Genomic DNA, 15116 nt, shown 5'->3' on the forward strand with positions numbered 1-15116 from the left:
CTAAAGTAGAACTTCAACTGTTTCAGCTATTCGAATGCATGGACCGGTTTGCCAAGTATTTTCAAGCTTGTATAAGAACCAATGATCACTTGCTACTTACAAATGCAGAGAAATCAATGCATCTCGACTTCCTGTGATAAGCTGAATCCTTTTAAAAACTTAGAGTGATCTGCAGGTAGGAACAGAAATAAGACAAAGAATGTAATTAGCATTTCCTTCAAATTAGAATGACATAAATATTAAGCTCCAGGAACTTAGACGTTGAAGGATCTGGGTCTGAAATACACGTTTTGTAATTTGAGACAAAAAACCTTTCACAAGCATTTGCTACAAACATGACATCCTTGTATAGTAGTAGCTGATACATTTACATCAAGCTCGAAGAACGTCAACGTCGAAGGTTCTGAAAATGAAGTGATTGTCCTTGAAAGGCACCCTAAGCTCGTAAACTGCCACCACCTTGGCTTCCAGGCTGCCATCGCTAGGAACTTGGATCACTATCACAACTTTGCAATTCTTTGAGACTCCCCAGATATTATTCTGGCAGCTCACAATGCTGAAGAAAAACATGTCTTGGCCAGAAGAAGCGTTAGTCAGCTGGAGCACCTCCCATGAGTTATTGCCACATTCATATCTCCACAATGATCTGGCCATGTCAGCCTCATAGATCCGGTTGGAGTGCACTGCTGCTGTGGCTCCGCAGGGTCTGGCATCGCTCCTTCTCACACCCATTCAGGCTCATGATCAGCACATGGCGGTGCAGGGTGCTGTTGTTTGTGCGGCCGTGAAACAGGAGATGCTCGGGCTGCAGCGGTATTACCAACAATTTGGCGCAGCCCAACGCCTAGATCGCAGTTTGGTGGTCCTGAATGAGAAATGCGTCCCATCGAGCGTGTAAATCCTGGGGCAACGGTGGAAATTATCCATCCCAGTAAGCTAGTTTATCTTGTCGGGGCGGTGAGAAGTTTGCGGTCAAGTATGTTCAACAGTACGGGTATGCACAAAGCGTGGGCCGATGCCGGCTACACATCCCAGAACCATGGGTGAACCTCAAGAAGTGCCGGGTGGCTGGCTGGAGGTGGACCTGGATAGTAAGAAAGGCTGGGAGCTTCTTTATGGCCTCAGGGATGTGGAAACACTCTGGGGTCAGGTGGTGGCGTGTTTGAAGGCTGCTCACGGGTTGAAAGTCGAGACAAGCAGGCTACATATGGCGTGCATAGCGACAATGTGTGACAACAATGTTAGGTTCATTGACTTTGACTGGGCCATGAAGGAGGGATCACTGTATCCAACCTTTATGACAACGATGGAGGTAATTTGAACTAACAGGCCTATGATATAAACATGATTTGTTTCTTGCAGGATATGGAACTGAAGAACGTGGTTTTTGTTGACAGCAATAACAGAAGAGTACTAGGCCTAAATCACTCTGGAAAGAAGATAAGCAAGAGATGATAAGGAGAAGAGAGCGCTTCATGCACAGACTGCTAGTCAAATTTCAGCCACTTCTTAGTCAACACGCACTAGTGCAAGAGCTTTTAGAAGTGGTATCTTTTTGAACTCTTGGCGCCGTACGAATTTCTCGGCTTCACGCCAGGCTTCCATGCACAAATCCCAAACGCCAGGGCTTCCTTCCATGCCAGTAACAACCAGTGCCCATCCCTGTACAAGCTAAACTTCTCGCCTCTCCAGATCAGCTTGGCTGTCTCGATAACTTGGTCGCTCAGAGGCAGCTGCTCGAATCCAGCTTTCTTTGCCGTCGAATCCCAGTAGTAGTATGGCCCCGGCCGTTCCACTCGATCCACACCTTCACAGGCCACCACATTCATGATGCTTCTCTCCACAAACTTTCTTGCGAAGGCAAGCTCTTGCGGATGATCCTTAAGAACCTCTCCAAAACCGTTTAGAATGTTGGCATAGTACGCAAGTGTCGCCTCAAAGCGCTGGACGAAGAACGGGGACGAGACGTTGGGGTCGGCGTTTGGCAGAGACTGGATCAACAATGCCGGCTGGAGCTTCAGCATACGATCGAAGAACACCTTCCTTGGATTGTTTGCTGCGGTGGAGTCGTCCCTCAAGAATCGCAGTCTCCTGTTTGTGTTGATGACCACAAACTCGTTCAAGCTGTTGCACTGCGGCTGTGCGAGCTCCCAAGAGTCTGTAGTGATGTAGTTAAACTCAAACGGAATCCCACACGATTCTGCGAACTCGAGTAAATGCTGCCCAATCTGTGCACCATCTATCATCCCAGACGAGTCGATTCCTGTCATCCTCAGCAGTGGAGTTCCCTCGGGTCGCTGAGATAACGCTCGGATAAGCCACGGCCACTGGCTGCCATACAGTATCCCGTAGTCCACAATATGAATCCGCTTCGCTCCCTTGCACGCCTCGAGAATTATGTGATTCGAGATCACCTCGGTGGCGCTGAACCACGGGAGGTTCATGCACAAAAGCCCCAAGTAGCGCTTCTGAGAAACCTCTCTGGACAGAGCCGAGTAGAGCTGTGAACCACACCCTTTAAGCCTTGCTACCAGTGCGTTGACGAAGAACAATGCGGTCCTTTCTAAGTGGCTGTTTTCGGATGTCACTGAGTTCTTGATCAATCCGATGAGATTGTAAACTTGTGCCGAGTTCCTGGCTGCTACTGCTCTTGCGCACTCGTTGAGCAAGCTAAATACTTCCTGGTCGACCTGTTCTTGATCACTGTCCGGAGACTGGACGCAACCTCTTATGATGGAATTCAAGTCGTCCATGTAAGCCTGGTATCTGTTCTGCTGCGGGGTTGCAACCTCCTGCTCGTCACTATCACTATCCCCGTCTAAAAGCATCTTGGAAAGGTAAGTCAGCGCAGGATCGTCCAGCTGCAAAACAGGAGCCTCAACTGGAAGTGGTTCAATTCTTACTTGGTGTTGCAAAAGGGCCTTCTGCAGCAGCGGGATCAAGCTGCCCGTTGTCATTTGCGACCTGTAGCCCTCTTTTTCCATCATGACCTCCGAAGTAAAAAATCCTCCAGGCCGGAAAGAATTCATATACGAGTCAAAAACCCTCCAGGCCGGAAAGAATTCATATACGAGTCAAAAACCCTCCAGGCCGGAAAGAATTCATATACAAGTCAAAAAAGTGTTCTGATTTACCCCAGAAATGTGATCTCAATTGATCACATTCCCCGAATTTCAGAGAAAGATCGTATCAAAAAAGTCAATAGAAGGATCAGTGACTGCATGTTTTCACATAAAAACGTGACGTGTTCTTGCCACATCTTCCTCACCTGGATACATGTCCATCAAGCTCGTTCAGAACCTCGACGCGGAAGGCTAATGGATAGATGCTGGAAGGCAAGCTGAGCCTGTAAACCGCCACCACCTTGGCTTCCAAGCCGCCATCATTGGGAACTTGGATCACTTTCACGGCCTTGCGATTCTCCATGACCGCCCAGATGTTCTTCTGGCAGCTCACTGCGCGGAACAAAAACTTGTCACCGCTGGAAGAAGCATTCGTCTCCGTGACCGCCCAGATGATCTTCTGCCGGAACAAAAACTTGTCACCGCTGGAAGAAGCTAGATAGAAGAAGGGTTTGTCATCTGGATGGAAGAAGCGTCCGTCAGCTGGAGCGTCTCCCACGACTTCTTGCCATTGCCGTATCTCAACAACAATGATCCCGCCTTGTCGGACTTGTACATCTGGTTGGAGTGCACAAAGCAGCGGCGCCGCTCCTGCCATCCAGGGAGGTCCGCCACCTCCCACGAAAGATCTCGAGCCGAGAAAACAAACGTCGGGCCACCACAGCGCGCGGTCACAACCATCTTGCTGTTATCGACGACGAGGGCGTCGTGAAATCTGTTTTCCAGCGATGGCGGAGGGGGGAGAGGATCCCATCGATCCTCCACCGTCCGGTTCCTCCCCCATCCCGTTGCCACCCACGACGTAGAGCCGACCCTCCATAGCTGCGGACACATAGCACCTTCGACGATGCAGCATTGGCGCCGCGACGCTCCATCGACTCGTGCGTGCATCGAAGACGCTCACCGATTTCTTGCGGCCCCATCTCCCAAGAAGATAGAGCTTGCTGCCAACGGCCCTGCACTCGAATCATCTCCTGGCGTTGAGCATGAAGCCCTGCGAAGGAGGAGGAGGTAATATCATCCATGCGCTATTGGGATTGAACGCAATGATCGAAAGCTCTTCCCTGAGCAACACCGATGCGACAAGCCATTCCTCGTCCAAGCCCTGGGCGGAGCGATTATCGTAGAACTTCGCGCTGGAGACGAGATTCCTCCACGCTTGGCTCACCTGGCACATCTGCCCGTGGGATGAGAGCGACACTCGCAGGAGGCACTGGTAAGCAGCATCATTGTCCAAGCAGGGGATGAGCGCCGCCGTCGCCATAGCCGAGCTTTGCTAGGGCCTCTTACCCTTCGCCACTCCTCCAGCGAAAGACAAGGGGATCGCACCGTTGCATTTTACAGTACTGATAAATTTTCCAAGATTGTAATTTGATTGTTGACACTTTTTTGGGATAATTTTTTGGCATTCTAAAGATATTTTTTAGTGTGAGTATGGATATAAAAATGGAATACAAATCAATTACCCTAACTCATATGATTAAAATCATATATTAATTATATAACTATATATTTGGAATTTATATCATCTTTTACTTTTTGAGGATGGAAGTAATTAAGGTAGGGTCAGGATTTTAAAAAATATTAAAAGGAGGCACCAATGGATTTTTATGTAGTGTCAATTGTTTTTGATCCCTTTCTATGAAATGTTTTAATTGTTGTATATGCATAATGTTTAAAGGATTAATTTATTGAATGTCATGTTAAATTTTATAAATTTGTGGTTCAACTTGCCACAACACTTGATCTTCCACTAAGCAAAGTGCCTTTTATATAAACCAATTAACACTATATCATTTATTTTGTACTATAGTGGAAGAATGCTTGTTAAATATTGATCTTGAAACTTAACATCAACAATTCATGGTAATTGCAAAGGTAAATTTAACTTCATTTGTAATATCAAATCATAGTCATATAGGAATTTATATGGTGAAGCACTAACAAAATTCTGTACCCCTATGATAAATACTGAGGAGAGGGAAAATAACCATCATAATCTGAATACTAAAAGCTCATGTACTTCATGATTGTTCTTTTGAAAATTTAAACGAGTTGTCCACCAATTGTGGACGATAATCACTTGTGAATGTGTGGTGTATCCCTAACTGAAATGTTAAAATGTAAAATGCCTTAGCCATAAATGTGGGACTATTATCCAAGAGAATCAACTTTGAAATGTTGAAACACTATTCAATTGAGGAGGAAATATTTAATAGTAGTTGCAAATGCACTAGTAAGAGCACTGACTTCCACCCAGTGAGTTAAATAGTCAGAAAGAATAATGATATACTTATTATTAACAGTCGACTGTGAAAAAAGCCCCATTAAATCAAATGCCACTAACTTAAATGAATAAGAAATTTTAATTGACTCCAATTGTCCTTTTGTAGCACAAAGGGGCTTGGCACTAAACACAACTATACATATACTAGATGACATCATGTTACATCTCTGACCAATAAAAAAACTTGTATAATTTTTTAGTCACACAATGATATTTCATATACCCACATAGCCATGAAGAAAGGGTGGAATAAAAATTGAAGGCACTATCATCCATAAATAGCCATCATGATCCATCCCCAGAAAATAGAGATCATTTTCAAAATGATATTGAGAATGTAAATGCTGAAATGGCAAGTCATCGGCAAGTGATGTAGAATTCTCAAATACATCATGAAGTTTTCATATTTATGGCTTAAATTTTTGAACCTCACAAACCTTATTAAGAAAAAGTAAATCTTGTTTTGCACTTTGTAAACATTGAATATCAAGTACAACAGCCGTTGGTGGCTCAAATTCCTTATCGAGAAAATCTATATATCCTGGAAAAACAAGTTGGTTAGGAACAAAAGAAGAGAATAGAGAAGGGAGAGGCACTCAAGAAAGGGCATTAGCATTAGCCATAGAACTTTTTGGGTGATGAACAATCTCAAAATTATATATTTAAAACTTCATAACCCACAAAGCAACATAATTAACCAACTCAAAACTTAACTAAGCTTGAAGTTGAGGAAGCCATGCTCCCTCTATCATACTGTGTCCAAAAGTGCCAAGAGAATCTCTAATATCCAAGAGTCCTATTGAAAAGGTATTGAAGTTGTGAAAAAGTTGTAGAGTGCTCATATCCACCACTTTCATTGCTGTAAAGTTGTCAAAAGAACAAGGTTCTCTTATTAATTGCTGTAGATGTGGATGGCCATGGTTCAAAGCTAAGTGTGGCTGAAAAGAGTATCTGCTCCAAGTTGAAGTAGGAAAAACATGCTAGAATCTTGCAAATGCCTCCTTGTAAGATCCTAGGCTTTGCAAGCTCAAAGCTCCCATGCAGCATGTCCAAACTGGTTGGAAATGGATGGAGAGAAACTAGAGGAGTCTCCTGAATGTCATAGTGAAGGGCTAGTGTCAGAAGCATAGAAGGAGAATTCACCATTTGGGATGGAACAAAACTTATATCAAACATCTGTGATAAGACTAAAGAGGTACATGAAAGTCACACATTAGTGCACAAGAGATCACAATGGGGTAGATATGTCACTTCTATAGTTGGCCAAAGAAAGCCTCCAATGAAAACTTTGGGAGTGCTTTTGTTAGAAGATTCATGGATAACTGCTTAAGAGCACAAACTTCATGCTTTTTGATAAATGGTCTTCTAAATGTTACTAGTGATGTCCCAAACTAAAACATCCCAACTAAAGACCATTTGAAGGATGCATTCTTTTTAATAGTAATTGTACTTCACACAATAGGTCTTGCTACCTTCATTCTTTCAAATGACCCTAATTATATATTCTACCTCATAAGGTATGCAACTTGAGTTAATTTCAAAAGGCTTTCCTTCGAGTTCATCATAGATAGTGTTGGGTCAAGATCAAAGGCGTCCTAGGCATGCCAAAAAAGGTAATAAATCATCTTGTGTTTTATATTGTCTTTTAAAGTTTTATTTTCAAGTTATGATGTGGACCTACTATATGTTATATAGAAAAGAACAGAAGAGTTATTGTGATAGCAAGAGTGCTACATGTGTTTTGCCAAGGTATATAGGTCTATTGACATCATACTAAATGAGGATATCTACAACACATTTACTTAGGTATCATTTTAATCTCCATTGGTGATGGATGTTCTACTTAAGGTCTATTGCCCAATTAGTGGCGTTGTGCACAATAGGTAATGGTCCAATGGTCAAGGCAATATATGATTTTAGTAAATGAGTGTTTGCAATTGAAGAATATAAGTTTTTCAAACATTGCTTTAGAGGTTCTTATCCTTTTCTCTCAATTGCCTTAAGGAGGTAATTTATAGTGTTTTAAAAACTTATAAACAATACATATTCATTTTTTCCTCTATATCATAAATCCCTAATATAATGAACTCTAGAAGTCTTTTTAAATATGGGCATAACATTTGCAAAGTGAGTTTTCCCCTTAAATTGAGAAGTCATACAAAAAATCTATTTATCAATGATATAGTAGAAGAGTGTTGAATGCATCTATTTGTGATGAAAAAATTATGTCACATATCAGTGAATTATATATAGTAACAGTATTAGAGATAACAACAGTGTCAATTTGTCAAATTTCATAATGGTAGGTATGCTATCTATAATTAATACCATTTAATTATTTATTTAGAGGGGCAGGGAATGGAAAATATCATAGTGTAGGAAAGTAACTATAATTCTCACGTTACACAAGATGGCCTAGAATTACCATATTCAACGCTTGTGGATCTAATATTTACTAATAGGATATTATTCCTCATCATGAATATTATGTGTCCTTAATTATTTCTTAATTTCCCTATACATTTATGTGTGCATACTTCCACATTAGCTCTTGAGCAATTGCGACAGTGTTTTAGAAATGTTTCTAGACTTATACAACCATCTGTTTGTCTAAATAAAAGATAATATGTGTTTATTCTTTGACAATACATAGATTCTTAATAGTATAGATTATTAGTCTTGAAAATGAGACTTCAAAAATTATAAGTGTCAGAACAACTTATATCATAATTATATATAATAATGTTTTTACACATGCTAGAATACTATCATTCTCAAAAATATAAGTTTTTATACTTTACTAATAATGAACTAAACTTTTAAAGATTCTAAAACATTATATGCATAATACATCTTATGGGGGCCCTAGAATAAGGTATGCTATCTATAATCAATACCATTTAATTATTTTTTCTTTTTTATAAATAGGTAATATGTATATGAAAGTAACTATAACTCTCATATTACATCATAGGGATTCTATATTTAACACTCACTATATGTTGTTCATCACCATAAAATTATAGTAGTTATGTGTCTTTAACTTTTCCTTGATTTTCTTGTATATCCATACATACTATCTAAACCAACTCTTGAGCATTTGCATCAGTGCTCAAGAAAAGATATTAAACCCATACAACCATATATCTTGTTCAAATAAAAGTAGCATATAAGACATTTATATGTACATACTTAAACACTCATGCTATATCTGGAGCAAGATCTTAAAAACAATGTTGATATTGCTTTTGGAGTATTGAAGGCATCCCAACTCTTCTAGCAACATCATAGAAAAGGAAATTTTATTTAGTTGTATTTAAAGTTGCAAGAAGAAAAACTTCACAATAATTGTTATATAAAAAGAAAGATCCCTGAAAATGAAATGGATAATTATTATATAGAGTTGAAGGAAGATTATTAGTTGAGCTTATGGATAAAGGTGGAAACTCATATGTGAGACCTTTGTGTCCAAACATATTGTTCTTTTAAATTTATACATCAGTCTATATATATATATCTATATATATATATGTGTATATATATATGTATATATATATATATATATATATATATATATATATATATATATATATATATATATATATATATATATATATATATATATATATATATATATATATATATATATATATACATGTATATATATACATGAGGGCCAAGTGTACGGCTACAATGCCATATACTAATATTAGCATAGTGGGATTTTGCTAGCCATCGGATTGGTTTCAATTCGGACCATTTGCTCCTGTATATAAGCTAAGGTTTTTGGGCTAATTAATATGCACATTTTTTATATTCCCTTTCCATATTCTAAGTACTTATATTGATAGAAGTTAGGGGCACCTTTGATTGTCCTTGAGGAGTGCTTGGATTTAGGATTTTTGGTTTAGATCTAGCTTTTGCATTGTCTAGATCTAACTTTTTCCATTTCTTTTCTTTTGTTCTTTCTTTTCAGAATTTTGGGTTAGATCTAGCTTTTTGCATTGTCTAGATCTACCATTTCCTTCTAGCTTTTTGTCATTTATCTTCTTTTGCACTTGCTTTTTCGTTCATCTTCATGGCAAATAAGCAATTTCCTCCTTTGACTCTGGAGCAACAGTTGGTTCAATTGCTTGATGCTATGCGCTTGCAATTGAACAACAAAACTCTATTGATGGCAGCATTTATGGCACGTGGTACAACTCCTCCTACTCTTGGTGCCAATCCTCACATTTGGCTGGAGTTCTTTTGTGAGAATCCTGGGGATGATGTGTACCATTGGTTTGATCACTTCATAGTGATTGCCACATATTATTTTTGGGATGATACTCGACGTTTGTGTGAGTTTCCCACGTGTCTCCAAGGGACGGCATTGCAATGGTACAATGGTTTGAGCGCAGCCACTCATGGGGATTGAAGTGTTTTCCCGGACGTCTTCAAATGCGCCTTCGAACATGCCGATGACTATGATGATGCCTTCCAACAATTGCATCATCTTTGCCAAGGGCCATCTGAGTCGGTGATGCAATTTGGCATTCATTTCCGAAGTCTTTTGCTTCGTGCGGAGCGAAATATGTCAGAGCGGATCAAGCTAGGAATGTTGTGGCCAGCACTTCGTCAAGATTTTGTCGGACTTGTGCATGCACTTGCTTTTGCCACTCTTGATGATGCTCTTCGTTTGGCACAACGTTATGAGACATTGCTTCTTCCACTTCTCGCTGCACATCCTTTAACTCCACTTTCTATATGTGATGGTCTTGTTCCAATAGAGGTTGATGTTACTGCTGCTTGAGTCCAAGGACAAGGGCGAGGACAAGGTTGTGGCCGTGATGTTTGCTGCTGGGCGTGTGATGAAGTTGGTCATACTTATCAGTGCTGTTGGCGTTTTCTGGATTGGTGACCTCCATTTCTTAGGTGGAGACCTTAGCGTCCGCAACGTTCCATTGGTGCTGTTGCAGTGGATGGTTTGGACACTGAGATGCATTTGGGAAACAAAGAGTCGCGCGAATAATGGAGGGATTGCTCGAATAAGTCAGTGACCCCTCTATCTTTCTTTCGAGAGTATCATCAAGGGGTTCACTCGGCACCGGTTCATTCAGTATTTACTTTCCAAGCTCGTTTTTATAATAAAAGGTCTCCTATTATTCTTTCCATGTTTGTTGATACAGGTTCAAGTTTATCTTCTATTGCTCGACCTGTTGCCACACGTTGTTGTCTACACTTGCATCGTGCGGCAGAACTAGTTTTCATTCTTTATGGCAACGATTGTATACATGCATGTGTGTCAAGACCCCCAATGTGCATGGGATGAGGCGAACCTGGTTGTGCGTGTGGGTGATCTCAAGCTTGCGTTGCAGTTATTGCGGGTGGTGCCGAGTCAAGCTTTTGACCTCATTTTTGGTATGGATTGATTGCAGTGCAATCATGCCAAGTATGACTTTGAGGCTTTTTCCCCTTGTCTCATACTTCCTTATGTTTCATCCATTCCTCTCACTTCCGTACCTCTTCGTCCCTCCAGTTCTACCTTTGCTTCCATTACTTTTGTTCCCCCACTATTTCCTCCTATGTTTCCGTTTTGTTCTGCTCTTCCCTTTTCTGATCCTTCCGACAATCTTTGTATTGCAACGGTTGACCGGCTCATGAAGGAGTATTCTGATCTCTTTGAATTTGAACTATCGTCTAGGGCTCGGATTGCCATACGTCATCCGATTCCAACTGGGGATGCTCGTCCAATCAAGGTTTATATTCGTCGTTAGTCACCCAAGGAGATTAAGATTTTACATGCAAATGTCAAGGAGATGTTGGAGAAGGATGTTATTTGGAAGTCGCAAAGTCCTTGGGCATGTGCTCCTCATCTTGTAACGAAGCCTGATGGGAGTATTCATTTTTGCATTGACTATCATCTGTTAAACAAAGTGACAATCCCCGATTGTACCCTCTTCCTCACACTGCTGATCTCTTGGATTGTATGGGGCGAAGTTGTTGGTTCATCAAGCTAGATTTTGCTTTTGAGTACGAAGAAGATATTTCTAAAACTATTTTTCGTACACCATTTGGTTTGTACGAGTTCTTGGTGATGCTGTTTGGTTTGAACAATGCTCCAACAACTTTTTAGCGGATGATGGACGAGGTTTTTTGTGATATGCTAGAGGTGACTACTGACTTCATTGATAATGTCTTGATCCATTTAGAGGGGATATGGGAGGAGCATGTTTGTGATGTTTATAAAGTGTTGGATCGGCTACGTGATGTTGGTTTAAAGCTAAAGCGGTTGAAGTGCGTGTTTGGGTCCAAGGACACAACTTATCTTGGGTACCGTATTTCTCATGAGGGTTCGCAAGTTGATCCTGAGAAACTTGTGGCTGTTTTAAAGTTCCCTACTCCAAAGTGTGTGAATGATATGCAGCGCTTCTTGGGCAAGGTGCAGTATCTCAGTCGTTTTGTGGATCATCTTTTTGATTGCACTACACCATTGCAAGCATTGTTGAAGTCATCAACATCATCTTTCATCTAGTCTCCAGATTGTAAAAGGGCATTTGTGGATCTCAAAGAGCTATTGACGACTTCTCCGGTTTTGGCATATCCTAACTACACTCAACCTTTTATTTTGCGCGTGGATGCTTCTAACATTGGTCTTGGAGGTGTGTTGATGCAAGAGAGCTCGAGTGTGCCTAGTCAGTGCCATCCCATTGTGGACACCATTGTGTAACCGAGAAGCTGTGTAGATCTTTCTATTTGCCAAAGATGCGACATGATATTATCCAGTATGAGCGCAATTGCGTTTGGTGCCAAGCTTGTAATACTCCCCCTCGTATTGCGGAAGGACGGTTAAAGTTAATTGCCGTTTCCCGTCCGTTTGAGTTGGTGGCATTTGATCTTATGGGACCTTTTCTACGGTCGACTATTGCCAGTGAGTATGTTAATATTGCTTCTGACTACTTGACTCGTTGGGTGGAAGTTGGTGCTCTTGCTAGTGCCTCTGCAACTGCTATTGGGTACTTCTTCCTCAATCGAGTGATGTTCCAGCATTCTTGTTCAGAGCGGATTCTTTCAAATAATGGTCCCGCATTTATGGCTAAGGCATTTCATGTTTTGATGTCTCGGTTGGGGATACGCTACACTTTCATGAGTGCTTATCATCCATAATCAGATGGTCTGATGGAATGGCTTGTTCGGACATTCAAAGGGGTGATTGCAAAGTATGTGAACTTTTAACATTCAGATTGAGATGGTTATTTGCCATCTCTTCGGTATGCATATATCATAAGGGTGCAGAGTTCTGTTGGTGCTTCACCATATAAATTCCTATATGGTCATGATCCAATATTACCAATGGAGCTGGGTTTACCTTCGCGATTGCCGCAAGCTGCCGATGCTAGATCGTGGGATCAATATTTGATGAGCATTCTTCCATTTGTTTAAGCAAAGTCTACTGAACACTTAGGCCGCATGCAAGTGGGACAACAATGGCACTATAACTCCCATCATCATCCACCTGTAAAGTACAAAGTGGATGATTTGGTGTTAGTCCATTTTCCCCATCTTATGGTACATGGTTTATCTAAGGGGCTCCTTGCGTAGTGGAAAGGACTGTATCGGGTGTTACAACAAGTTGGACCATAAGTTTATGAGGTTTGGCATGACATCCAGCAGGCCAATCCTCCGGAGATTGTGCATGTGCAATGGTTAAAACGCTTCATACAAAGGGATCAGAAGCAGTTAATACCATCTACAGATCCACTAATGCCTCCTCCTAACATTCCTCCAGATCTCAACCTATCTACAAGAGAACCCTGATGGTCTTCCATTATTCTAAGAGGAGGGGATGATGTAAGGGCCAAGTGTATGGCTACGATGCTGTATACAAATATTAGCGTAGTGGGATTTTGATAGCCGTCAGATTAGTTTCAATCCGGACCACTCACTCTTGTATATAAACTAGGGTTTTCAGGCTAATTAATATGCACATTTTCTGTATTCCCTTTCTATATTCCAAGTACTCACACACACACACACACACACACACACACACACATATATATAAAACCTAAACCTTAATTATCCTAAAACCTTTAACCAATTAAAAACTTATTTATGGGTTTTTAGGTTGTCTCTCAAATTTTCCCTTTAGTTGCTTACATACACCTTTTTTCACGACTACCTTTCAATATCACTCCTATAAGATACAAATCCTTAAGCATCAAAGTGGAGTAGAGGTAGTAGTGGCCAAAGTGGAAGCTAATCAAGCATAACACATTTGGACTAAAAGTTCTGACTCAAAAAATCAAGAGGGGGAGTGGAATTTCTAATAAAGTGCTTGAGAAGTGAGTATAAAGTGAGCCCAAGATGAAGTCTAAAGAGTCTGAAATGGAGTCTGAGAAAGAGTCTAAGAAGGGATTCCAAATAGAGTCTAAGAAGGAGTCTGAGATGGAGTTCGAGAAGGAGTCTGAGATAGAGTTCAAGATGGAGTCCCAGATGGAGTTTGAGAAGGAGTCCAAGATGGGGATTGAGACCAGGATTGAGACTAAAACCAAGACCAATACCAAGTCCAAGTCCAAGTCTAGGGTGAAAGCCTAAAACAATCTTCTTCCAAACTCTAGAGGGTTTGATGAGCTCCAAAGTATAAAAGGGGGAGGATTCTAATGGAACCAATTTAGCTAGAAAAGGTTGATGTGACCAAGGAAGGTTATACCCATGTGGTGGGTGATGATATAACCATTAAGGATTTTAAAGCTAAAGTGAACACAGATGGACAAGTGGGGTAATTTAGTGAAGTGTTCAAAAATTGATTTTAGCTCCCTTAAAAAATTGAATGGTCAATGCTCCCAATCTAAGTGTGAGTGGCACTCCCGACTTGGATACTTTGTGTGGCTCATCAGAACCTCACTCTAGCCACATGGCTAGAGCACCCAAAGGCAGAAGATGGGGAGAGTACCCATAAGGTTCGCATTGGGCCGTAGTGTTTTATAATGTTATCCCAAACTCCTAGATTGTGGAAAAGAAGAGTAATCTTATTGTGTAGGGATCAAAGATATAGTCATGTGGCAAAGAAGTCCTAGAGGTTAATAGAACTTAGTGGTTAGGGCTTCGGGCTTTGATTTGGCCATGAACAGAAAGAGACTTAATAAGGATTAAAGAAAGGATATTAGGGAAGGGTGTTTATTATGTCTTTAGTCTTAAGGATGCAAAGGTGTGGTTATAGAATGCCCACTCATGGACAGATGGATTAATCTTTGAAAAATGAGATTATGGCATAGGTGGTTTAGGATTACAAATAAGACAAAGGTAAATAAACATAACTTTAGTATAACAAATTGAGATATTGGTAGTACTTTTAGGGTGTCTATCATGGGATCGGACATGTGAAACATTTGGGCCAAGTGCAAAGATTAAATAGTATGGATGCCATTCACAAGGTTAACATGTCCTTAAGTTAGGAATAGGACTTACGAAAGTTGTGAATAAGACTCTTCCATAAAATGTTAAAATATTGAAATATACAATAAAAATTTTCAAGTTTATAACAAACTTCAATATTCCCATTTTTATTTGAGCTGAAAATAGCTCATTTTAACAAGAATATTATAAATGAAGAAAATAATAATTATATGGGTTTAGACTAACTTTTAATTCTAGAAACTACTCAATCATTATTTTATTGTATAACTCATATTAGAAAATACTTTTTTTTCTCCATAATAATATCA

At 40.4% G+C, this 15116-nt stretch overlaps 1 protein-coding gene across 1 annotated transcript; it reads right to left on the reverse strand.

Annotated features, from left to right (window-relative positions):
• Positions 1-1538: 1538 nt before the first annotated feature.
• On the reverse strand, positions 1539-4045 carry LOC9651991 (scarecrow-like protein 14). The gene is made up of 3 exons (XM_002987924.2): positions 3962-4045; positions 3269-3807; positions 1539-3045 (listed from the first exon to the last, which is right to left on the reverse strand). The coding sequence occupies exons 1-3, from the start codon at positions 4043-4045 to the stop codon at positions 1539-1541; spliced, it is 2130 nt and encodes a 709-aa protein (XP_002987970.2).
• Positions 4046-15116: the final 11071 nt, after the last annotated feature.

Source organism: Selaginella moellendorffii, unplaced genomic scaffold, assembly GCF_000143415.4.
Source record: "Selaginella moellendorffii unplaced genomic scaffold, v1.0 SELMOscaffold_85, whole genome shotgun sequence".
Taxonomy (NCBI): Eukaryota; Viridiplantae; Streptophyta; class Lycopodiopsida; order Selaginellales; family Selaginellaceae; genus Selaginella; species Selaginella moellendorffii.

Coding starts and splice junctions, on each gene's coding strand:
- LOC9651991 (XM_002987924.2), bottom strand. CDS start 4,045: ATGGGGCCGCAAGAAATCGGTGAGCGTCTTCGATGCACGCACGAGTCG. Junction 3,808..3,961: donor CCAATGCTGCATCGTCGAAG/GTGCTATGTGTC, acceptor CGTCGATAACAG/CAAGATGGTTGTGACCGCGC. Junction 3,046..3,268: donor CTTGATGGACATGTATCCAG/GTGAGGAAGATG, acceptor TCCGGCCTGGAG/GGTTTTTGACTCGTATATGA.